We start from the raw sequence: 27,412 nt of genomic DNA, 5'->3' as shown, positions 1-27,412 counted from the left end.
GCTGACATCAGAGCCGGACTCTACTTCTCATCAGTGATCTCTCCAACTCTTCACCTCACTGTCCGTCTTGGTACTTCGAGTCTATTACCCAGAGCTATAGTCATCCCACAACTCTTGCCTGTAAGTGACTGTTCTGAGATCCGTCTCTCTGAGTGGTCACAGAGACTTTGGACTCTGGATTTGAGACTTTGACTTTTCGTGACCATGATACAAACCTTGAGAGTGCAGCATTCATATTACACCCTTAGCCATGAGTGTTTAGACTGGTTATGCTTTTATGCTTTTTATGTGTTATACTTATTACTATTGCTGGATATTTTTAGAGATTGTCTTACTCCTAGATGTGTGTTAATGACCTGTGGACTAATGACATATTGAATGGTATTGACCTTTAGATGTGTGCATTGAATACATATACTGAGTGGTATTGAACAATAAATTATATTGAAAAGACTATCATGATTCTGTGTGATACTTCCCTGCGCTCTGACATGTTGCATTAGCCTTGTTGAGCTGCATGGCAAGTGGTGTTCATGACACAATGTTATTAAAATTTCCTACACTTGGCATTTCCAGTAAATTTTGTTACTTAAGAGAAGAGATTAAGTTTGCCATACAAGGATACACAGCAGACTCATAGAATGGCATATGTCCTAAACAGCACTCTGGCCTCAGAGTCAGCCCTTAAGGCATTTGGATCTGGCTAAAGAGCCCATGAGAGCTTCACAGGCATGGAAAGCCAAGACATTGTGGCAAAAAATGACTTAATGAAAAATCTCTGTGAGTGAGATCCCAGCAGAAAGAACAGGCCATCAAAGAAGGAGGTAACTTTCTCTGAAGGGAGGAGAGAACTTCTACTTTGTATATGGCCTTGTCTAAATAAGGTTAGAGTCTGTGAACTCAAGAGGCTTCCATAGCCTTGGCAGCTCATGACAAGAGCCTCGCGTGATTACTAACGTCATAAGTAGAGTGTTAATTGTTAAATCAACAACAGGAGTCACTGTGTACTTACTCCGCATGTAGGACCTCTTTCCTTAATGTTTTATACTATGCAAATTAACGGTTAAAACTAGTATTCAAACAGTACTTTATACTTTGTATGTCTGTGTGGGTGCAATCTATTGAAATCTTTATTTAGAATATACTAAGTTGATTTTCTGTATATAAGAATAATTGAAAATGAATCTTGATGAAGAATGGGATGGGAGAGGGAGTAGATAAGATAGTTCATGGGTGGGTGGGAGTTAATGGGGGAAAACGCTATAATCCAAAAGTTGTACTTTTGAAATTTATATTTATTAAATAAAAGTTTAAAAATTGCTACAACGGGGATTTTTTAAAAAATTGTAAATTTATTCTTTTTTTTTTTTTTTGACAGGCAGAGTGGACAGTGAGAGAGAGAGACAAAGAGAAAGGTCTTCCTTTTGCCATTGGTTCACCCTCCAATGGCCGCCGCAGCTGGTGCGCTGCAGCCGACGCATCCCACTGATCCGAAGCCATCCCATGGGGTGCAGAGCCCAAGAACTCAGACCATCCTCCTCTGCACTCCCGGGCCATAGCAGGGAGCTGGCCTGGAAGAGGGGCAACCGGGACAGAATCCGGCGCCCCGACCGGGACTAGAACCCGGTGTGCCGGCGCCGCAAGGTGGAGGATTAGCCTAGTGAGCTGTGGCGCCGGCGTAAATTTATTCTTGAGAGAGACAGAGAGAGGGAGGGAGGGAGGGAGGGAGGGAAGAAGAGAGATTTCTCATCCAAAGGCTAAGAGACAGGGCCTCAGTTTGTGTTTCCCATTTGGATGTCAAGGACTACCTGAAGCATCATCTGCTGCCTTCGAGGCTGCTCATTAGCAGGAAGCTCAAACTGGGATGTGAGCCAGGACTCAATTTTAGCCGCTCTGATATGGAGTGTAAACGTCTCAAGCAGTGTCTTTGTTGCTACACCAAAAGCCTACTCCATCTGCCATCGCAGGGATTTTATAAACATGGTTTTATTTAATCCTCTCAATTACTTTAAAAATCTTAGATAAATGAGAAAAGTGAGGTCCAAAGATTTAACTTTTAAGGTCCAATAGCTATTAAAAGTCAGGTAAATCTGAACCTAAAACCCAAATAACCTTCTTAGAAAACAAAATTGATAGACCTATAACTGCGTTTTTAAAGGCTAATGGAAATTATTTTCTTAATTCCTAAAAGGCAAAGAGTCTGATTTCCCCTTGTCCTTCTAGAGTGTCTATTTGCAGGCCTGCTGAATCTGTGTCCTTTCTCTTACTCTTGATGTAGGGATAATATTTATTATGGATTAAATCTATCTTCCAGTGTTTGTATGTAGACACACCTCCAAGATTGTGAGCCAAATAACTTCTAGATATATGATAATGTTGGGATTTACTTCAGTCTTGTATCCTAGAAGACTGTTAAGTAACGCTTTGTTTCGGGAAATGGGCTACTGCAAAGAACCACCCTCCCCCTTAACACTTAAATGTGACTCACACTTGCCTGTCTACCTTTGATGAGCCCACACACAGGTCCTCCAATCCTCATTCTTTCCCTCACAAATGACTCGCTAGACTATTTTGCTCTTATCAGTCAATGAAAGCAAAATGTTTACTAATCGAAATTTGGGGTAGGCCTTTCCTTCCCCTGCGATGCTGAATCTAGCTCACCCTCAGCCTGAGCTGATCTACCTCTTCCTCAACAGCCCTCTTTAAGATAGGCCGGGTGTAGGGTTAAACATTCTCTGAACCGCTATTCGATATGCCGCGTTTTCATCCCACCTCTCCACACCCTCTTCTTTTTAGTTTTGATTATACTCTTACAAAAGAAAACCCTTTTTGCCTAATTCTTCAGATACTTACAGGGCTTACGGTCAAAGCGTTCTCCCTGTAGCAATAGTCCCTTTCTCCCCTTGCAATAATCCTTTCTAATAAAACTCTCCTTACTAAGTCCGATTTGTTTTAATTTGACAAATGTAAAAGTGTAGCTCTGGAATTAGCTCTGAGGTCTCTTAAGTACTGCACAAGAGACTGACAGGAGCAAAAGCTTTGTTTCTCTTGGGGAGAAGTTGTCTTTTCTTCTGTTTTGCTGCATAAAATGTGAGATTTGTGTCCTAATGAACAAGATGACCTAACCATTTCCCTCACTTGACAAAATTTTAGGTAGGTTTCTTCCTGAGGTGGATCTCAACCGCCCTTATCTTAAAGCATTTACTTTAGAGAACTTGCATTTGTAAATTCCTTCCCTGTGTCCTTAAGTTGTAAATCTTCTCCCAGCTTCTTAACAATCTCAGTAATATCTTTTTAAACACCTGAGAGCCATTGCTTTGAAATGTAATCACCAGGAGAGGGCTTCTCCTTTGTCCCAGCCTCTCTGGGAGCGCAGGAGCCTAACTTAGGTAAGTGCCAATTAGCAGGCACTGATGGCCTCGGCACTCTGACTGACCTCCTCCTCACACTCTCCAGCGGGTTACCATGAGTTCACCTCAGTGCCTCACATCTCCTGCCTTTTGTAGCAGTGGAGTTGAGTTTGGTCTCTCTCCCTTATTGCAGTTGTTTTGACTCCTGTTGAATATAAATAAATCTTCTTTGGCTGTTTAATTTCGTTCTTGTAATTTTTCTTTGATACTTACATTGTCACTTTGGTGCTACCTTTTATTCATGCAAATCTGTTAATGTTTATTCAATTAAAAATTGCTTTTTCCCATATTGGTAAGAACTCTTTCTGTTGGCAAGATTATTTTATTTCTCCAACAGTTTCATAATTAGACTTTTGAAATCTGACCAAATTAATACTTTTGATTGTTCTATTTTCCTCCAGCATATTACATTTCTGGAAAAAAATAGCTATTTTTTCTTGCCTTTGAATATTTATGGCTTGCTTTCAGACTGCTTCTCATTTCCAAAGATCTGAATCTTTCTGTATTCTTTTCCTTGTACAGAAACTCAAGGTTGCCGAAAATATTTGATTTTGTTTGGAGCTGTAGTCTACATTTGAAAATGACATATCCACACAATATTCTTGAATTCTCAAAAACCATTAATGCTAATAACTACATTGTTCTCCTAGCTGCTATTGATATCAGACCATCTATCTCATGTATCTGGGCCTAGTTTAGCTTTGAATAGTTTGAAATTTATTTTCTTATTAACCTGTGATTTTCTGTTTTGTGTGTAGTTTTTGGTTTTGGACCTCCCAGATCAGGAGTGGAACAGGAGGAGTTATTTTTTTGGTTTGTTTATAGCCCAGTGTTCTACCTCTGTTAACAAAATTCAGGTTTGACCTCAAATTTGCATTTTTATCACTCCTGGGAAGTAATAATACTACACCATTGAAAACCAACACAACAGAGTCAATACTGCTGTGTTGACTTCGATGTGTTAGCTTTAAGCCTCCTTCTGCTTGTTCCTCTTCAGTGGCTTTAAGACCAAGGCTGCTGCCTGAAAGACCTAATGAAAAAGTTCTAATGAAAGCTGTTTGCATCTATGCTTTGTATAATAATCCTCTGAATCACAGAGGGAATGTATATAAGAGTAATATTTAGAACAGAATCTGATTACTACAAACAATAAAATATGCTTAAAATGTTCATAATGTGTGTAAGGTAATCTGAGGACATTGTTCCTTTCTCTTCCTTGATCAAATATTAGCATTCACATATGCTAAGCACTAAACTAAGGAACAATACAAAATAAAATAAGCCCCAAGAAATTTACAAATCAGTGATCCAGAAAGAAGGGAAATCATTAATTACAGTATAGTAAATTAAGTATGATGAGCTATCCACAGAGCAAGAGTTTCAGAGAGAAGCCAACCCAAATAAACGTGTCCTTGTTCAAGGAGAGAGTCATGGAAGAAGTCATGGCCTCAAAGAGAAGGATGCTCACCAGGTGGATAAAATAAAAGCAGATGCAGATTATTCAAGGTAGATGGAACACTATATGTAAATGTATGGAGATATGCTTTAGTGTGTCAAACAGTGTCAGCTAATCCAGTACCCTCCTACTTACTCATCCACTCATCCACCCCATACATATACTAGATCATGTGCTATGCATGAAGGCTCTGAAACAAAAAGAGAACACTCAACTATCACAGGTGTTTCTATCTTGTTCCTGACGTCATAAATAAGAGTTCAATTGTTAAATCAACAACAGGAGTCACTGTGCACTTACTCTCCATGTAGGATCTCTGTCCTTAATGTGTTGTACTATGTGAATTAACGGCATAACTAATACTCAAATAGTACTTTATACTTTGTGTTTCTGTGTGGGTGCAAACTGTTGAAATCTTTACTTAATATATACTAAATTGATCTTCTGAATATAAAGATAATTGAAAATGAATTTTGATGTAAATAGAATGGGAGAGGGAGCAGGAAATGGGAGGGTTGTGGGTGGGTGGAGGTTATGGGGGGAAAAAGCCACTATAATTCAAAAGTTGTACTTTGGAAATTTAAATTTATTAAATAAAAGTTAAAAAAAAGAAAAGAGAGACATTTTTAAAAAGTGGCAACAGCACTGAAGTAAGTATCCAAATCAAGTTCTGTGTGGTTGAGGAGGGTGCCCTTAACTCTAACAGGGCAGAGAAGGAAGACACCCAGATGGTAGGGTCTTAGATCTGAATCATGAAGTAAAAATGTTTGTTCAACAGGGATGTCATTCCCCACCCCTAATCCTCACCCTTCAGGCAACCTCTGTTTGAATGTAATGATATGATTCCTTGACAACATTGTATTAGTCAAGTTTGGCCATTCTGAGGAGTGGAGTACAGTTACCCTATTGTGATTTTAATCTGTATTTTCTTAAAAACTAATGATTTTGAGTTTTTATGTGCTGATATTTTCTTTAATAAGGGATGAATATTTGTTCTTCCTTCTTCATGAACCACACATGTGTTTTTCAACCCTGACTCTATAATAAAAAATCGTCTGCCCTCATTCCCCACAAATCTGATTTAATCATTATGGCTTGTTGTTATGGCCCCTGTAATTTGTTTATTGTAATCATCATCATCATCATTATGAACACTATTGGTGATGCAGTGTGCACCCACATTTGAAAACTCTGCTGCTCTACTCCAGTAATCTCAAACATCTGTAGGCTTCAGAGTCACCTGGAAAACTCATTAATATACACAAAATTGACATTTTGAGATATGATTATTGTTTAAAGCTTTTGTCTATACTCTTGAGGAACAGTGACTTTTCTATTTACTGCTAGTTGAATTCTTTATTTGGTGGAGCTTGTGATTATAAAGAAAATTAAAAATATATCACCATAAAAATTGAAAGAAAAAGAAGAAATGAAGGAGGAGGAAGGTGGGAATGAGTGAGTTAGGAGCAGCATGGTGGGAAGTATCACTGTGTTCTTAAACTGTATATATGAAATGCAAAAAAGTTTTTTACAAAAATTAAAGGAGAAAAATAAAGGAATGATGGAAGGAGGCTTAAGGGAGGGAGGATAGGAAGCAACTATGGTTTCCTTCTTAGAATTGTTTCTATGAAATACATGAACTATGTTCTCTTTATATTAATAAAATTAAAAAAAGATTGTTGGAATCCACCTTCAAAACTTCTGATCAAGTGTGATTGTTACAGCCTGAGAATCTACATTTCTAAAAAGTTGCAACATAATTTGCTGCTGTTGGTCCTGGAACCATCCTCTTGAGTTCTATTGCTTCAGCCAAATTGAACTAGCAACTTCCCAATAGACATTCAAAATTCTCTTAAGCCTTTCTACTTCATGGATGAGGATACTTCTAAAAGCTTGTGGGGATAAACGGAATTAAAAGATAAGAGCAGAACTAAGATGGTGGCTGAGTAAGAAGCTCCAGTGATCACCTCCCCACAGAGACACCAACATGAACAGCTATACAGCTCACCTTCACAAGAGCTGCCAAATGAGACACCCAGTGGGCCTCATCTTGTTATAAGAGATATTGCACTGAAGAAAGGAAGAGAGTTCACCACATCGCCCCTCCTCCAGCTCCACCGAGTGGGGTGTGAGTGATGCCTTCCACTTGGGAGGGGCAGAATGAACTGAATCTTAAACAAAGCCCCGTGAGAAACAATTCAATCAGGCTGAGCCCATCAGCTCCAGTTCCAAAGGCCTTTGACCTGCAGAGTACATATCTGGAACTTCCACAGCCAGGTGGCCTCTGTCACCCCTCTCCCAACTGCTGTCAGAAAGTGAAACTCCATCCTCTTGGAAAGGCCAGGGAGAGGGAGATTATGACTGTGCTTTGGAGTTTAAAGCTGGGCCTTCCATGCTAAGGCCTGGCACCTGATAAAGTCCAAAAGTCTCCTTGAGTCACTGCTCGCAGACTAAGGCTCTAGATTTGCCTGGCATCAAATTATGACCCGGACTCTGGTGGATTGGTCTCATTTTGGTGTGTGTCACTTCCAGCTACTGGTGAGCATGGAGGGCAGTCCCAGGATTTTGGGAGAGCCAGGCACTGTGAGTCCTAGGCATGACCAGGCTGGTACCAATCCCGCTAGGTATGATGCTGCCCTTATCACACTACACCAACCTCAAACAAATATCAAGAGATCAACGGAATGAGTCATGTAAGCCAGAGCTGGACTGGTAAAGCCCAGTACTGACAGATCCTAATGGTGTCCATGCCTAAGCCAGTGCCTATGGACAGTCTCCAGACTTGTTCCAGTATTAGGCATAGACCTGTATCCTGGTAAGACAATTATTTTTTGGCACGTAGCACTGCTGGCTTCTTATGGGCCTAGTATATACATCCGAGATTGCACAGAACCCAGTGACTGTGAAACCCAGGAGTGACACCCTTAGGGCTTTCCTGAGAAGCTGAGAAGTTGTTTTGTTTCACCTCTCCTACAATTTTGAGCAGACTGCAAAGAATTACTGGATTGCTTTGGAACTCAGTGCCAGGAAGCTCATTATAAAATGACGAAGGGTTCAATCCAGCAAGAGGAAATAACAATTATAGGTATATATACACCCTTTACTGGAGTGCAAAAATAGATAAAGCAAATATTAATAGATCTAAATGGAAAGATAAACTCCAATACCATAAAAGTAGTAGATGTTAACTCCCTTATTTCAATAATGGACAGATCATCTAGACAGAAAATCAAAAAGTAGCAGCATAGTTAAATTGCATGTTAGATCAATTGGACCTAACAGACATCTACAGAAACTTCCACCCAACAGCTGCAGAATACACATTGTTCTCAACAGCACATGGAACATTTTCCAGGATAGATCATTTGGCAGATAACAAAACAAATCTCAATTAATTTAAAAGTTTTCATATTAAAAATAAATTGTATCTTTTCTGCCCACAATACAGTGAGACTGAAACTAAAAGAAGAAAAATGTTGTCAACTACACAAATACTTGGAAATTAAACAACTTATTCCTGAAAAATCAACGGATCAAGGAAGGAATCAATGAAATTTCTTGAAACAACTGGAAATGGAAACACAGCATGTTCAAACCTATGGAATACATCAAAATCAGTACTAAGAGGGAATCTGATAACAATCAATGCCTGGATACAAAAACCAGAACAATCTTAAATAAATAAGTTCTTGCTTCACCTAAAGGAACAAGAAGGACAAGAACAAAGCAAGGGCTGGCACTGTGGCGTAGTGGGCTGGGCCTCTGTCTGTAGCACCGGAATCCTATATAGGCGTCAGTTTGTGTCCTGGCTGCTCTTCCTCCGATCCAGCTCTCTGCTTTTGCCTGGGAAAGCAGTAGAAGATGGCCCAAGTACTTAGGCCTCTACACCCACATGGGAGAATCTGAGGAAGCTCCTGGTTCCTGGCTTCAGATAGGCTCAGCTCTGGCCGCTGCAGCCATTTGGGGAGTGAACCAGTAGATGGAAATCCTTTCTCTCTGTCTCTCCCTCTCTGTGTCTATAACTCTACATCTCAAATAAATAAATAAAATATTTAAAAAAGCAAATCAAATCCAAAATTGGTAAAATGAAAGAAATAATAAAACTCAGAGCATACGTAAATGGCGTAGAAACCAAAACCAAATAAACAAAAAGTCAAAACAAAAAGGCAATGAAGCATAGAGCTGGTTCTTGGAAAAGACAAAATACATAAACTCTTAGCTAGATAAACCAAGAAAAAGAGTGATACTTCAAATGAACAGAATTAGAAATGAACATGGAGACACTACCACTGCCATCACAGAAATACACAGGATTGTTAGAGATTACTATGAACTTGATGGCAACAAATTTGATAATCCAGAGGAAATTCTTGGACACACACACGTTACTCAGATTGAATCATGAGGAAATAGAATATCTAAACAGTTCAATAATGCATAGTGAGATTTACTCAGTATTAAAAAAAATTCATAAAAGAAAAGCCCACAACCAGATAGCTACATTGTGAATTCTACCAAACACTTAAAGAGGAATTAACACCAATCTTTCTTAGATTATTTCAAAACAGATGTGGAAATTCTTCCAAATTCATTCTGTGAGGCCAACATTACCTTAATACCAAAACCAGACAAGGAGGCCAATATTTTTGATGAATATAGATGCAAAAATACTCAACAACATACTAGCAAACTGAATACAACAACACATTAAAAAGACCATTCACCAAAATCAACTGATATTCAACCCCAGGATGCAAAGGTGGTTCAAAACATGCAATTCAGTAAATATAACACACTGCATTAAAAGAATGAAGGACAAAATTGTGTTATTATCCCAATAGATGAAGAAAGCATTGAATGAAAATTCAACATCCTATTATAATAAAAACTTTGAGCAATTAGCTATAGATGGATCATATCTCAATATAACAAAAGGCATATGTAACAAGTCAGCTGCTAACATATTCTTGAATGGAGAAAAGTTGAAGGCTTCCTCACTAGGATATTGGAGAAGATAAGGATGCCCACTTTCACCATTTTTTATTCAACATAGTAGTGGAGATCCCAGCTAGAGAAAGAAATAAAGGACACATAAAATGGAAAGAAAAAAGTGAAATTGTCGCTGTTTCCAGATGACATGATCTTACATCTGTAAAACTCCAAAGATTCCACCAAAAATATGTTTGAATTAATAAACAAGTTCAGCAAAGTTGCAAGATATAAAATCAATGTACAAAAATGAGTAGTGATGTTATATGCCATAGTGAATTATCTGAAATATCAATCAAGAAAGCAGTCCCATTGCGGATAGGTATAACAAGTATCTGGGAATAAATTTAATCTAGGGAGTGAAGGATTTCTATAATGAAAACTATACATCACTAATGAAAGAAATTAAATAAAACACAAAGAAATGCAATTTATGGATTACAAGAATCACTATTATTAAAATGTGCATGCTGCCAAAAGGGATTTAGAATCATGTGATCTCTATCCAACTCCCAAAGACACTTTCACGGAACTAGAAAAAATATCACTAAAACTTGTATGGAAGCATGGAAGATCCCAAGTAGTTAAAGAGATCTTGAAAAAAAAAGACAAAGCAAGAGATATTATACTATCTGAGTTTAAAATGAATTACAAAGCGAAAGTGATTAAAACAGCAAAGTAAGGGGCCGGCGCAGTTTCGTAGTGGGTAAAGCTGCCACCTACAGTGCTGGCATCCCATGTGGGTGCCGGTTTGAGTCCTGGCTGCTCCACTTCCAATCCAGCTTTCTGCTGTGGCCTGGGAAAGCAGTAGAAGATGGCTCAAGTGCTTGGGCCCCTGCACCTGCGTGGGAGACCCGGAAGAAGCTCCTGGTACCTGGCTTCGGATCAGCACAGCTCCAGCCATTGTGGCCAGTTGGGGAGTGAACCAGTGGATGGAAGATTTCTCTCTCTCTGCCTCTCCTTCTCTCTCTGTAACTCTAAGTTTCAAATAAATAAATAAATCATTAAAATTTTTTTTAAAAAACAGCATAGTACTGGCATAGAAACAGATACACAGACCACCAGAACAGAATAGAGATCCTAGAAGTATGCTCATTTTTGAAGGTAACTGCTCTTTGAGATGGGTGCTAGCAACATATATTAGAAGGATAGTCTTGTTAATGAATGGTGCTGGAAAGACTGGATACATGCACACACACACACACACACACAGAATGAAACTAGATTCTGTCTCCAACTGTTTACAAAAAAATCAGCTATAAAAGGATTAAAGACCTAACTGTGCGACCTGAAACTTTGGGGCTGTTAGAAGAAAACATAATGAAAACACTTCAGGTTGTCAAAATGGGCAAAGATATTCTGGTTTAATCCCCAAAAGCATAAGGAATGAAAGCAAAAGTAGACAAATGGAATTTCATCAAACTAGAGTTTCTGCACAGCAAAGGAAATAATCAAAGAGCAGAGAAAACGCATAGAATGAGTGGAAACATTTGTAAGCTGTACATCTGACAAGGGGTTAATATCAAGAATATAATACATCAAGAAATCAAACAACTCAATATCAAAAAGGATATAATACAATTAATAAATATGCCACAATCTAAACTACATTTATCAAAGGAAGACATATAAATAACCAACAGATGAATGGAAAAATTCTCAACTTCAGTAATCATCAGGGAAATGCAGATCAAAACCATAATGAGACTGGCTGTTATAAAAAAGACAGACTAAAGATAATAAGTTTTGATGAAGAGGAGGAGAAGAGAGAATCCTTGCACACAGTTGGTGGGAATGTAAATTAGTACAACCATTGTGAAAACAGTACAGAGAATCTTCATAAAGCTAAAAACAGAACTATCATTTGATTCAACAACACTACATACCCATGAGAGATGAAATCTATCTGTTGAAGCGACATTCGTACCCCCTTGTTTATTGCAGCACTATTCATAATAGGCATGAAATTAAAACAGCCTGTCCATCAACTGACGAAAGGGTACAGAAAATGTGGTCTGTATATTCAATGGAATATCATTCTGACATGAAAGGCTGAAATCTTATCATTTTTAAAAACATGGATAGAACTTGAGGTTATTAGTTAAGTGAAATAAGCCAAGTTCAGAAAGAAAAATATCATATGATTTCACTTAAATGGAGGATTTAATAAAAACAGAATCTTTTATAACTTAAAATGCAGGTGTGGTTATGAGAGACTGGAGAGGGAAGTGTAGAGGGTGAGACTGGGAAAAGTTGATTGACAAGTACTAAGTTAAAGCTAGATAGGAGAAAGTTCTGGGGTTCTATTTCACAGTAGGTTTAAGATAGATAATATTACTGTATATTTTTCTATAAAAAATAGAAGATAGGATTTTTCGATGTTTTCACTGTAAAGAAATGTTAAATGTTTGAAAGGATAATTATATTTACCCTGATTGGACATTACACAATTTATACATGTAACAAAATATCACATAATGTCACATAAATATCTATAAGTTTTATGTTTATTAAAATATTTAAATAAAAAATTAAGAAGCTAATTTTGCATAAAAATTTTTAAATTCATGCTTAGCTTTTTCATAATAACCCTTCCCATGAAACTTGAAAATCTTCGCATTCACTTTTGATGTAATATTGTCTAATCTGTTGTTTATCTTGAACCCATTTTTTTAATTCTTCAAGAACCAGGTAAGATGTGACAACCTTAGTTAAATCTGTTCAGATTAATTTGCTCTGTCAACTTGTTCCCCACTAGTATTGCATAATTCATGCATAATGTCACATTCTCTCCTTATCTTTTTGTTCAAGTTATTGCATTCCTTCTTTTGTAGTGAGAGATGTATAATTCAGAAACTACAATTCCTTATTGTTGAATCTTTAGCAAATAAAATATGTGTAACAGCACTAGACTTAACGTATTTCATTAAAGTACATATTTTTGGCTGTTTTAATTAACAAGTGGCTGCATGGCAAAAGAAAATGTGATATATCAGGCTTCTCACATGCTCAGATTACCAAATTCATGACCAGATCACAAGTCAGAAAACAAATGACACTAAATAGACATTTTTCTAAAGAGGAAATCCAAAAGAAAACAGACACATGAAAAAGTGTTCAGGATCATTAGCCATCAGGGAAATGCAAATCAAAACCACAATGAGGTTTCACCTCACCCCGGGTAGAATGGCTCACATACAAAAATCTACCAACAACAGATGATGGCGAGGATGTGGGGAAAAAGGGACACTAACCCACTGTTGGTGGGAATGCAAACTGATAAAGCCACTATGGAACACAATTTGGAGATTCCTCAGAAACCTGAATATAGCCCTGCCATACAACCCAGCAACCCCACTCCTTGGAATTTACCCAAAGAAAATTAAATTGGCAAACACAAAAGCTGTCTGCACCTCAATGTTTATTGCAGCTCAGTTCACAATAGCTAAGATATGGAATCAACCTAAATGCCCATCAACAGTAGACTGGATAAAGAAATTATGGGATATGTACTCTTTAGAATACTATACCGCAGTAAAAATGAAATCCAGTCATTTGCAACAAAATGGAGGAATCTGGAACACATCATGCTGAGTGAAATAATCCAGTCCCAAAGGGCCAAATATCATATGTTCTCCCTGATCAGTGACAATTAACTGAGCACCTAAAAGAAAACCTGTCGAAGTGAAATGGACACTATGAGAAACAATGTCTTGATCAGCTCCTGTCCTGACTTTCAAGGAACAACTTACTATTTTATTTCTTTTAGTATTTTTTTTTTGTTCTACTTAACTACCATTGGCTGAACTCTTTAACTAACACACAATTATTCTTAAGTGTTTAAATTTAACTGAAAAGTGATCCCTGTTAAATATAAGAGTGGGAATAAAAGAGGGAGGAGATGTACAGTTTGGAACATGCTCACTCGGACTTACCCCAAATGGTAGAGTTAGAAACATGCCAGGGGATTCCAATTCAATCCCATAAAGGTTGCATGTACCGATGCCATCTTACTAGTCAAGGTGATCAATTTAAGTTCATAATTGATCATAATGACAGGATTAAGTGTCAAAGAGATTATATAAATAAGACCAGTGTCTGCAAATAATAATTGACAGAAAAGGAGAGATAGATCCTACATGGGAAGCAGGATACACAGCAGACTCATAGAACGGCAGATGTCCTAAACAGCACTCTGGCCTCAGAATCAGCCCTTAAGGCATTCGGATCTGGCTAAAAAGCCCATGAAAGTTTCACAGTGGTGGAAAGCCAAGACACTGTTGTAAAAAAAAAATGACCTAAATGAAAGATCTCTGTGAGTGAGATCCCAGCAGAAAGAACGGGCCATCAATGAAGGAGGTACCTTTCTCTGAAGGGAGGAGAGAACTTCCACTTTGGCTAAGACCTTGTCTAAATAAGGTTGGAGTCTGTGAATTCAAAAGGATTCCATAGCCTTGGCAGTTCATGACAAGAGCCTCAGGTGATTACTGATGTCATAAATAAGAGTGTCAATTGTTAAATCAACAACAGGAATCACTGTGCACCTGCTTCCCATTTAGGATTTCTGTCCTTAATGTGTTGTACTATGTGAATTAATGGTAAAACTACTACTCAAACAGTACTCTATACTTTGTATATGTCTGTGTGGGTGTATACTAAGTTGATTTTCTGTATATAAGAATAATTGAAAATGAATCTTGATGAAGAATGGGATGTGAGAGGGAGTGGGAGATGGATGGTTGTGGGTGGGAGGGAGGTTATGGGGGAAAAGCCACTATAATCCAAAAGTTATACTTTGGAAATTTATATTTATTAAATAAAAGTTGAAAAAAAAGAAAACAAATGACAACAAATGACAGTAAAAACTATACTAGCATCACAGACTATGGTTGATGTTCTCCTTAAGAAGAGAAATTCCATAAAATGTAGAGTTAAAAAGAATTATTTTTGAATTGACAAAGCAAGCAATGACAAAATCAAAGAAAGATTTAAGAAGATGAAATCAAAGTATTCTCTTCAGAATATTACATTTGTTTCCTGAAGGGTTTCTTATCAAACAAGAAGTGCTTTTTTAAAAAATTGAATACTCTAAGGACCTTGAAAGAACCTAGTTCCATTTGAAGATTACAATACCAGAAATGTAATGTTTTGTTAAAAGCATCACTTGCAAAATGAGATGATCACGAATACTATTGTTTGAAATTGTCACCCCAAATTTGAGTGTTTGAAATGTAATTCCCAAACTCATATGTTAAGGGGTTGGAGGTGGGGCCTCTCGAGGCAACTGGAATTCTACTAGGCCATGATAATGGGCTCCTCATGATGGCGTTAGTGATTCTGTAAGAAGAGGAGGAGAGACCTGAAGCTTAAAAAAAAATTGCTCTAAAGGGCTAGGCAACGTCCTTTAATCCTTTAGCTACAATAAAGGTGATTTAATTAGAACAGATGTGAAGCGTGGCCGTCTAAAATGCATTATGAGGAGCGCTTGTTGAGGGATCAGTGATGCTGAAGAGGTGGGATTCCAGAGCAGAAAACCAGAAGCAGACATGTCTGCTTTTCAAGCCCTTTGCCTCACATGGAAAGGCTTAGCCATATCCCAATTATACTGAGAAGAGCTGGCCAATTGGCTGTCATGGCCCTGCCCATTCATGCTTCAGCTGCACATCGGTCTGGCCAGGTTACCTCCAGGACACATGGACTACAGCTGTTCATTCTGCCCCTAACTCCATCCAGGCTACTAAATGTCTGTCTTTATGCTGTCTTCATTGTGTTCTCTGGAAGACAGGGAAGATAGTGTACGATGGGTTGATAGTGTTCATGCTGAAGGTCTTTGAACACTACGCTGAAAGTACTTGCCCCGGATAAAACATTAAATAACTACTTTCTTGCTTCCTGGTGATTTATACTTCTAACCAATTCAGTTGGCATTATCTTTGGGGAATTTGTCTCCAGAAAACTCTTGTTTGTTCTCTAGTTAACATTCATGCCAAATGACAATAAAAACAAATAGAAGCCCAGTTGATACGGGAAAGCTTCCACATGAAGGATCTCATTAGGAAAGGAACAAAAAATTTCAAAAAGAGACAGTGTCAGTCTTGCCAATAAAGAAAATGGAGAATATTGATCTGAATGGTTTATGCGTCCCAGTTTTTCTGTGGTGTATCTGAATGCCTGCTATGAGTCCTCCTCAAAGGCAAGAATGGATTTGTGGTCTGAGAAATTCATAAGCCCATGTGATTTCCTGTTTAGTTGAACATTTTGTTAACTTCTGAAAGATGTATTACAACATAGAACTGAGTTTGCATGCCAAAATATTATATAATCCAGCTAGCTAATTCTATTATGGATTCTTACTAGATTTCCCTGATTTTATTGTGTATAGTAAGCAAAAGCAGAGTAATTACAAGTGGAATCCAAAAGAACTCAAATTCTTAATCCATTTAAATGTTTTACCTGTCTGTAGTTTCCTCTGAGAATTGATGGGTTAGCTCTGTAGTTTCAAACCTCAGTCTGAAAAAAGTAAAGATTCCTGGGCTGCTTTCCCAGATAGTCTGTGTCAGCTTTTTTTATGTTAACTGCCTTTCGTAATAAAATAATATCAGCTGCTGTTTTGTAAAGGATGTTTAAAAACCATACTTAATGTAAAACTTAATATTGTTTATTCATATTTTCTTTTCTAAAATGTGAACCTATTAAATTTTATGGTTTTGAAGTATTACTTAAAATCTTTAACATAAAAACTGTACATATTTATGGAGTACCGTGTGATGTTTTCATATACATATATACAATGTCTAATGTCCAATAAGAGGAAATACATCTGTGTATTCAAACTTTAATGTTTCTTTATGGTGAAAACATTCAAAATCCTACTCTTCAGTTGTCTTTTAAAGAAAAATATAACATCGTCTATAATTGCCCTGCTGTACAATAGAATCCCAGAACTTCTTCTTCTTATCCAACTACAACTTAGACAACTTCCACCTAACATTTCATCCCCATTTACCTCCCCAGCTTCTGGTATCTACCATTTAGCTTCTATGAGAAGCTTTGTTTGAATACACGAGTGAGAATGTTATACTTGTCTTTCTGTGCTTAGCTTATTTTACATAACATAATGTCCCCCAGTTCCAAATGGCAAGACTAGATCTTTTGTTTTTTTTATAGCTGAGTGGTAGTGTCTTGTGCAAATATACCATATTTTCTTTATACAGTTATCAGTGGATGGACACATTGTTTCCATTGTTTGGCTATTGTGAATAGTGCTGCAATAAACATAAAAGAATACACGGCTCTTAGACTGATTTCATTCCCTCTGGATATATAGTTCAATTTTTAGTTTTCTGAGGAATCTCCACACTGTTTTCCACAATGGTAGTACTAATTTGAATGTCCACCACCAGAGTATGGAGGTTCTCTTTTCTCCACATCCTCACCAACACTTTTAGCAAGCACCTTAGGTCTATGATGAACTTTGCTTTGGAAAATACTGCTTCAGCCTCCCTAAGGCTCCATAATGCAGTTGACAGCTTAGTAATGTCCAAGGTTGTACACAGAAGCCTTTTCTCATTCACCTGGGAAGAAGAGTTCATTAGCTTTTTTAATTAGCAGAGTACTAAGCACTGACTTTTCCATAGTATTTTCATTACGGTGAGGCCACTTTTACTTTGGATGATGTTATTTTATATAAAGGAAAATGTATACTTGTTGGATATGAAGAGAATAAATGAACTTGAAGGGTAAATGTCTCATTTGTGATGTTTCTAATAATTTTATTCAAAGAACTTATCTAGCTACCTACCTAGCATGTAGAATACCTACTGCATTTTGAATTTCAAATTCATTTTTCAAAAAATGAGCCAAGGACAATGAAGGATGATTTGCATATTCTTTCCTTGACTTTAGCATGTATTATTTCTTCAATCTGGCATCTTTCAAAGTAAACTTCCAATCCCACTGTTGCCAGGAAGACTTGATTGAATATGCTAGCCATGCATGATTCCCCACCTGTAAACAGTGCCTCTTATCATTGTATACAGCTTTGTATTTTTGGTTTATGACCTTTATTTTCAGTTAGTGCACATCCTTCTTAAGGGAAAGAATATGATCTTCCTTCTTTATTCCCATTGTGTAAATCTCAGTACAATTCAATCAGTGGTCAATCAGTAAATACTTGCTAATAGATTTATGCAGAAACAGGAGTACAACCGTGGTTTAACAGTGCATGTATAGTGCCTGAAAATAAAATTCAGGGGCCGGTGCCATGCACAGTAGGTTAATTCTCTGCCTGTGGTGCTGGCATCCTATATGGGTGCCAGTTCTAGTCCCAGCTGCTCCTCTTCCAATCCAGCTCTCTCCTGTGGCTGATGTCTTGCATGGGAGACCAAGAAGAGGCACCTGGAACCTGGCTTCAGATTGGCGCAGCTCTGGTTGTTGCAGTCATTTGGGGAGTGAACCAACAGAACCAACCTTTCTCTCTGTCTTTCCCTCTCATTATCTGTAACTCTACCTCTCAAATAAATACATAAAATCTTTAAAAAAAATTCAATATAAAATAAAATAAAATCATGATTTCCATGCACTAACAAATCAAATAAGTACAGAATATTTTAGAATCACAGATTTTTATTTTTGACTAGATTCTTATAAATTATCAAGTCCAAGCCTGATTCTTTTAGACATGAGGAAATAAGTCATCTCTCTACAGGACACCAACTTTCTTGAGACAAGAATCCATTTTATTAAATTTCATTTTATGGGAAAAGCAATAATTTTTATTATTTTTGTATTTTTTGTAGCACTTGATCACACATGATAGGTTCCTAAGTGTTAGTTGAATGGATTATTTTATAGAAATCAATTTTGCTAAGTGGAAATTTAGAAGTAAATGTTCTATGGACAGCCTTGCTCATGTCTAGCTTCTCACTGTTCTCAAGTGGAGCCACTTGAGCTGTTCCATGAGCTCATTTTGATGTTTTCCCCTTGCTTCAGACCCAATTTTTATTCCTTGTTCATTCTTTTTGAATATATTTCCACATTAGCCCTGAACAGTCACCTGAGTATGTGGATAGCAGCTCTAATTTCTTTACTCCTATTGCACATGCTAAAATCTTAATTATACTGTATTCTTGTTCCAATCTATAATAATTCATTATGACAAAAAATAAATGTTTGCTTTGACTTTTCTTTTTGGGAACCTAATATAATTTGATTCATGTGGCCTGGAAAGGAGAAAACAGTAAAAACTAGACTGGGGAATTCTCTCTTGTCTGATGGCTAGTTTCCATTTAAATTGCAAGATATAAGTATTAAACTCCTTCTCATTCATTATTTTCCAAGTTATAGAAACCAAATGACATACTAGAGACAATATTTAATTCTTTAGTTTCCTGGGGCTGGTGTTGTGGCATAGCGAGTAACACTGCCACCTGTGACACTGGCTTCACAGATGGGTGCCAGTTCAAGTCCTGGCTGCTCCACTTCTGATACTGCTACCTGTTAATGTCCTGGTAAAAGCAGTAGAAGATAGCCCAATGTTTGAGCCCTACCACCTGCATGGGAGACTTGGATGAAGCTCCTGGCTCCTGGCTTCAGCCTGGCCTGGTGTTGGCCCTTGGGGCCATCTGGGAAGTGAACCCAGGGGTGGAAGATTCCCTATCTCTCTTTCTCAGTTTCTCCTTCCTTCTCTGTAACTCTGACTTTCTAAATAAAGATATAAATCTGTCTAAAAATCTTTATCTCCTAAAGTCTCCAATTATAACACCAAGGTTGAAGGAGAATATCTGAGCACCTCTAGGCAGCAACAGTTCTAATTAACAAAGAGCTGAAACTGAAACAACAGTTTAGACACTGTCAAAAGTTTGAAAAGAGAAAGATGGTGGCTTCAATTTGTCCACTTGTAGAGGAGATGCAGTGAGTACTGGACTATTATTTGTAAGTAGAATGAACAGAAGTAGGAATGGAGGTAAAATATAACCCATAATCTTATTTTTTGTGGGTTATTACTGATAGAAATGTTGTTTATCAGAATGCACAAGACTTAGAAAGAATAAAAGAGCTAGAAAAAGCTCAAGAATGTTTCTAGAAATGGGAAGTTTCAGTTGTTTATTGGACATCTTTGGTTATAGGCAGCTGAATATTTGAGTCTAGAGATCAAGGGAAAGATTAGGAATAAAATGTCTGTTTAGCAACTCTTGGACTGTAGATAGTGTTTAAAATTCTGCTATTTGATGAAGACAGCTTCAGAAAATGTGGAGAAAGAGGAAGCTCTGAACTAGTCCAATATTTAAATTAGGAGTACGGAAGGGAAATTTCTAGCATAGGAAGCTGATGTAATCAATTGATAAGATAAGAGAATTTCTCAAAAGCAGGGAGTGGCTAGCTATGCAAAGTCCTGTTGAAGAGTAATTTAAAGTAAGTACAAAGAGGTACCCATGGGAAATGACTATATGGAGCCCTACAGAAACCTCCACATGAGTAGACACAATGAAAAAGTGAAACAGAAGTCTGATTATAATGGATTCAGCACATCACGCTGTTGAATTAAAAGTCCTGCCTAAGGAAAAGCTGCGAAACATATTTGTCCTTTATTGTAGACCTTGATCAGTCGATTCCTGAAATCAATGTATTTCTAAAAACAGATACTTAAGTCCTTCAAACAGAAGCAGAATTTTATAAAAATAGAGGTGGCTGTTAAAAGCTCATGTTTGAAAAGTTTAAATAAAAGTGCCAGGAAATTTAAACAGAGCTGTAATATTAAATGTCAATACAAAACTCTGTAAAAATAAGCTATCTTTAAAGCTAACAATAAAGTGGTTACCATACCGAAATAATAGCTACTACCATGTCAAAATTACTTAAGTAACAATAAGTATTTAAATATTGTAATCTGATATTGCCTGGAATGAGCCAAGTTTAACAAGTTCAGTCTATAAATATTTAAGAGTTGGTCTCTCTTTCTCACACACACACAGACACACTACATGCCCTTGTACTTTGTTTTAGTAAGTTTTTTTTTGATACAGTGTATCTATTTTCATGGTTGATAAAATAAGAGAGATAACATCTTCTTCACTATGTATTTACCAAGTTCCTAGTGTGGTTATGTGGAAAAGAACATCTGGAAATGGGCAGTATAATGATTATATAATTGAGAAAATAAAACACAAATAATCAGGTCTTAGCTAAATTTTCAAATAATAAATACTGATTATCAATAGAACAGGCACTGAAAATGGTGAATTAGTCATACTCCAAGGAGTCATGCTATTTTAGTAAAAGCATGGAGAAAGGACTTTTGGCTGTGCAGTCAGTAATGATAATTACCATCAGTGACTAAAACTAGTAAATAAGAAGGAGAGGTATGTATCTTCTAGTAAATGGTCATTTAGTACTAGTATATTATATTTATATACAATTATCTTGTACTTTCACAAATGCAAAATTCCTTCTACAATGAAGGATTTGCACAAGAGAATCTTTCATTTGGGACATTAGTTATTCCTACTCTCATATAGCTTATTTCTATGGTTCTTTCCCTTACATCCTGATATTTTGTTAACAAAAAGATTATTGAGCACTTACTATGTGCAAAGCACTAAATTAATGTTCCCTTTAATAGTGCAAATAAGAAAGTAATATTCCCCAAATGAGTTAATCATGTTAGAATGAATGTATTGCTGACACACTAGTGCTCTTACTCAATGGGTGTGGACACCAAATATTTAGTTCCTACCAGCTCATGACCCCCATCTTCATCGAAGTCCTCCTCTATCCCATCAGTCATCTCTTCTCCATCCGCTTCTGGCCCTCCTTCAGCAGGCTCCTCTGTAGAGTGATCTGCATTCTCTGACACACATTCGTCTTGGATCAGCTCTATACTCTCTTCCAATTGCTTCTTCTGAGCTTCTAGGGGGGAAAAAGCAAATGACTACTACCTTGGGTTGCCCACGAGTCATATGGATAAACCATGAAGAAACAGTCCATGATGGGTAAATTCTGTGTATGGTTAAAGGTATGCTAAGAATAGGTAATATTATGTTTTGGCTGAATTTATTCAATAATGTATATATATATGTGCATTTACATGAAAGCATATTAATTTTAAAATGGAATTATCAAAAATTAGGGAATTCAGATGGTAGTAGTACATAAACAAAGCTTTATGTAAATAGATTTATCTTTCTCATTACTATATTCTGTATGTAGTCCTTTCTTATAAAAATATTCTCTCTGATGAGAAAACAGAGCAAAAATAAAGGGCAAAAAATGAAATGAAACATAAATTGTTCATTCAATGAAGAAGAATGGAAAAAGCTCATTTACAAGTTCAAACCTAAATGAAAAAGACAAAGAAAAACTCAATAAGAAAGTACCAAAGTGAATATGCTTTCATTCAGATGATATATCTCTAAATACAATTCATTGAAATTATAAAGTCTAAGTTCTCTTTGCAGATGTGGTTCACTACAGTGAAAAGAACATAAATTCTGGTGTCATATAACCTAAATTCAAAGTCAAGTTTTATCATTTAGTAGCTATGCAATGCTATTCAAAGCAGAAATGATCAGTCTTCATTGTGCCTCAATTTTCTCCTCAACTCATTGGGATAACTACTTCTTAAACTTATTCATGGTTTGGATTAGTAAATCAAAGTATTAGTAGTGATTTGCAAGTAATAAGTGCTCAACAAATAAAGCTATAATTTACATTAACAAAATATACTCTGATTGTTAGGGTGTATATATTCCATTTGCAGAAACTCACCAAAATAGAATTTATGCTAGTAGCATAATAGTTCTTTCTTCTAATGGTTGTTTTTCATCCTTGAAAATATCAAGAAGCATTGAATATTTAATAAATTAAGCCATCTTATGTTTCTCTTTCCCCAACTTATTTCCATGTGTTCATCACTTTTACAAAAACTGAATTGTTTTCACTAATTCTGATTATTATTATTTACCTCTCAATTTTTTTTTTTGACAGGCAGAGTTAGACAGTGAGAGACAGAGAGACAGAGAGAAAGGTCTTCTTTCCATTGGTTCACCCCCACAATGGTCACTACAGCCGGCATGCTGCACCAATCTGAAGCCAGGAGCCAGGTGCTTCTTCCTGGTCTACCATGTGGGGCAGGGCCCAAACACTTGGGCTATCCTCCACTGCCTTCCTGGGCCACAACAGAGAGCTGGACTGGAAGAGGAGCAACCGGGACAGAATCCAGCGCCCCAACCCGCCCCAACTGGGACTAAAACCCAGGGTGCCAGCGCCGCAGGTAGAGGATTAGCCAAGTGAGCCATGGCGCCGATCTACCACTCAATTTTTATTGCATCACTCTACTTGAGTTTTACAGGATGCTGCCTCTTGAGTTTATATGTCGATATTTTATGGCAATTAAGATAGTTCATAGAGCCAAAGAGAGTTTACAGTATTAAAAAAGGAAATTAAGCATTGACATATTAAAAGGAAAATAAACATTGACATATTTCAACTCAGCATAAAACTTATGGCATTGCAAAAATTAGAAGAATAGGAAAAGGGGGATGGGAGAAAGAAAGAGGGAGTGCAGGTAGAGTGGGGAGTATCATTACGCTCTTAAAACTGTATTTGTGAAATACATGAAATTTGTTCCCTTTACATAAATAACATGCAGGCATTCCAATATGGGACACAGATGTTTCAGCTTCTAACCAAATGCTTGCTCTGAATTTTAAATCCCACCCACACATCTATGACCAGCATGCATTGAGAAAAATCTGTGATGGACAGCTCAGTTTGAGCTCTAAAGAGTATTGAATCCTCTGACATCAATCTCCCTCTTGCTTTTTCTTTTGCCTCTGCTATTGTTGATCTTTTGGCCTACAGAAAAGATTTTCTTACTCTGTTTCTTTTTATGATATATTTATTTATTTGAAAGTCAGAGTTATAGAGAGGGAGGGAGGGAAGGAGAGAGAGAGAGAGAAAGACCTTCCATCATTGGTTCACTCACCAGATGGCCACAGCAGCCGGGTCTAGGCCAGGCTATAGCCAGGAGCCAGGTCTTCCAGGTCTCCCACATGGGTAGCAGGGCCCAAGCACCTGGGTGATCCTCTGCTGCTTTTCCCAGGCCATTAGCAGGGAGCTGGATCAGAAGTGGAGCAGCCGAGACTCTAATGGGTGCCCATTTGGGATGTTGGCATTGCAGGGGGCAGCTTTACCAGCTACACCACAAGACTAGCCCCCTTTCTCTGTTTCTTTATACTTATCCTTCAACTTTTTCATTTCTTGCCACTCTAGGACATCATGCTTATTATTCAAAATGCCCATGATGTCAAGACCTGGTGTTGGTATTTCGAGAAATAGAGAGGACTTACGGCTTAGGATTGAACAATTATTTTCTATGCAGTGAAAAATGTCCTGAATTATTATAGCTTTTCTCGAAGCCAACATTTTCAACATTGGGTTATTGTATTTATCCTTTTGTTATAACACAGAAATGGACTTTTCCTTAAGACTGACATGGTATTGGGAATTTATTTGCTCTAGCATATTCATGTCTTGAATAATTTCAGAAATGCTTGTTCTCTAAGAACCCTTGTATTTTTGTGTTGGAAGTCATATTACTATTTTTTCCTCTAAAAAGATATCTGGCTTAGGAAGCATGGCAGATTTGCACAGAATCTGAGAAAGACTAGGCTTTAAAGATGGGCAGTCCTCACCTGGCTTTATATGTCAATTTATTTCAGTTATCTTTGGAAACATAGCTGACTTTCTTGATCTCCCTAGGTGAATGTGACCTCTCCTCCTCTGATGAACCAAAGCTCTGATGATCAAATGCTGTCTTATGGTCGGTTGTTCTACTAATGTCTTAACCATCTCTCAAATGTGTTTAAGTTTTCTAGAATTTTCAGTTGCCTATTCAGGGGATAATATGAATGTCCATTTTTTTTTTGACAGGCAGAGTTAGACAGAGAGAGAGAGAGAGAGAGACAGAAAGGTCTTCCTTTTCCATTGGTTCAACCCCCAGATGGCTGCTATGGCCGGCACGCTGCACCAATCCGAAGCCAGGAGCCAGGTACTTCCTCCTGGTCTCACATGCAGGTGCAGGGCCCAAGCACTTGGGCCATCCTCCACTGCCTTCTCGGTCCACAGCAGAGAGCTGGCCTGGAAGAGGAGCAACCGGGACAGAATCCGGTGCCCCAAATGGGACTAGAACCTGGGGTGCCAGCACCGCAGGCAGAGGATTAGCCAAGTGAGCCGTGGTACCGGCCATGAGTGTCCATCTTTTGTAAACTAAAATCACAATACAAATTGGTTATCAAGAAACATTTTGATGTGCTCTACCCTTCACTGAATACCTTACACATACAAAAGATAATAAAAGGTATTAAATAGGATAGAGGAAATGGGATCCATTCCTCTCCTAATTACTAGAGTTATTAACTATAATTTTCTTCTCTGAAGCATGAACATAAAAGTAATATCTGTTTCAGAAAGCTGCTATGTGCTCATGTGAGGAAAATTATGAGGTGCCTTTAAAAAATTGACAGAAAATGCATACTATGAAAAAAACTGTCAATGGGCTTCAAAATTTTTACATATAAATAAACTAATTCAGTTTTCCACAATTTTTTGAGATATACTCATAAGTGAATATGTTCTTAAACGGAAAAAAAACATTATCATTACAGGCTCTACAGTTATTAAGTTAAATCTATATTAATTAATTTCTACAGACAAATATCTGTACTAAAATCTCATTACTAGCAATCATGAAGAACCATAATTATAAAGATATTTTGGATTTTGGCTTTAATACAACCTCTTTATTTCTATGTTTAGACACACATTGTATATTAAATTATACTCTGTTTTTATATTAACATACAACATACATGCAATTTGAGCATATATTTCAAAAGCAATGGTATAATGATATAGTTCAATGCAAAAAACCTATAAATTGTCTTCATTTATTTGATAATTAACGTGAAAATTAAATGTGTAGAAGATATAATCTGGTTTGAGAAAGAAAGCTTTAATTATGATGGCAATTATTTCTTAGTAATCTAACAGAAATATAATCAGTCTGGGTTTTAGTGATAGACTATACTGTCATCACCTCAATAAGAAATGTAAAAATCACTGAACAATGATAGTTTCCTAAACAAAATCACAGAGGAAAGCACATCGTGTTTATTAAACAGCTGGTTCACAGTTTAGGAAATTTTGATCCAGTAATTATCTTACTGAAATAGAAAGAAAGCAAATTGCTGTATTTTTCTGAATAATCATCCAATTTTAATTATTTTAGAAATGAATATTATTCTATTTATTCTGTACTTCAAAATATTTCCTTTATTTGCACAGTTTTTTCTACTTATCACTTTTGCTTTTTATGGTGAGTATATGTGAGTGAACCTGTATGGTCTCTAAAGCTTCTTCGGAGGTAGAAACATTTTTCTTCACTTTTGTGTCCCATGTGACCAACTGACCTTACAGTCAAATTAAATATTTGCTGAATATATCTACAAATGGTTCTAAAATCAAATAATGAAAATAAATTTCCATATGCCAAATTCTTTTCATAGTCAAAGTGACAATTGAATTTGGTAACAAAAATATGACTCCGAACAGAAGTTGTACATGACAGCCCCTAAACAAGGAGTCAAAATAAAGTGTTGGTCTGAGATATTTTTGAAGATACTTGTTCTTATTTATAGTGATAAGTCTTCAAGAGAAAAATAAAATGTGAAGTGTTTGAGTGCTTATGGAAGGAGGGCAGCCTCTGGACTTTGCCTTTTGGAGTCTGTTGGTGTCTCTAAGACAGAGTGATGGATGACCACAACATTTCTTTTGTGAGCAGGTAAGTGAGTTAGTAATCTATTTTGCTTTGGAAAGCCAGCAACTTACATCTAACAGAGATCTCTAATACTATCCTCATCATCGATTACAATAGCAAAAAATGTTTATAATGATTGTCAATTAATAAATGCTTATGAAATGTTAACTGTATAACATTAGTTAGTTTTAGTCTTTGAAATATAGAGCATTGTATCATTTATAGAGCATTTTTCATGTTACACATGAGAAAACAGAGGCATAAGTAAGTTAAATAAGATATCCATGGTCACAGAATAATAAATACCAGAGTTGGAATTTCAGTTTAAGGATTTATGACTCTTTTGACTGGGCTTTTTTAAATGTAACTCTTGAAAAAAAAAGGCCTAATTTGACACAGCAAGAAAATACTCTGAATGTTTTCAATAACCAGACAATCTCTAAATTCAGGAATGAATAAATCTGTTTAGTTAGGGGCAAATTTTCTGGCTAAAAAATGACTATCAAAGGAAAAGAATTAAAAATGACAGATCAGTATTTCTCTGTGAGATAAAAGGCCCAAGGATTTAAAAATCCATGAAATAAGATAATTTGATAGTAACTTTCAATCCTCATATTCAAATAATTTTTCTGCACTTATTTCTACTTCAAAAGCAATATATGATTCAGAACACAAGTTAGAATTGTTGGGATTTATGTTCAAAGCATTTTTATTAAATTGAATTTGCTGCACAGCTATTAT

At 36.8% G+C, this 27,412-nt stretch overlaps 1 protein-coding gene across 20 annotated transcripts in view; it reads right to left on the bottom strand.

Moving 5' to 3' along the window:
• RALYL (RALY RNA binding protein like) overlaps window positions 1-27,412 on the bottom strand; it is an 833,139-nt gene that overhangs the window by 30,383 nt on the left and 775,344 nt on the right. For 17 of the 20 annotated variants that reach the window (XM_017341419.3, XM_051844575.2, XM_017341418.3 and 14 more), the window contains one exon: window positions 21,590-21,762. The exons of 2 other annotated variants lie outside the window; for them this stretch is intronic. In XM_017341419.3, the coding sequence (XP_017196908.1) occupies window positions 21,590-21,762 (173 nt within the window). The remainder of the gene's footprint in view (window positions 1-21,589; window positions 21,763-27,412) is intronic. One more of the 20 variants, XM_070075265.1, reaches the window with a different exon arrangement.

Source organism: Oryctolagus cuniculus, chromosome 6, assembly GCF_964237555.1.
Source record: "Oryctolagus cuniculus chromosome 6, mOryCun1.1, whole genome shotgun sequence".
In the NCBI taxonomy this organism is placed as follows: Eukaryota; Metazoa; Chordata; class Mammalia; order Lagomorpha; family Leporidae; genus Oryctolagus; species Oryctolagus cuniculus.
Note: the sequence above shows the minus strand (reverse complement) of the source record. Positions and strands in the feature narration are given on the sequence as shown.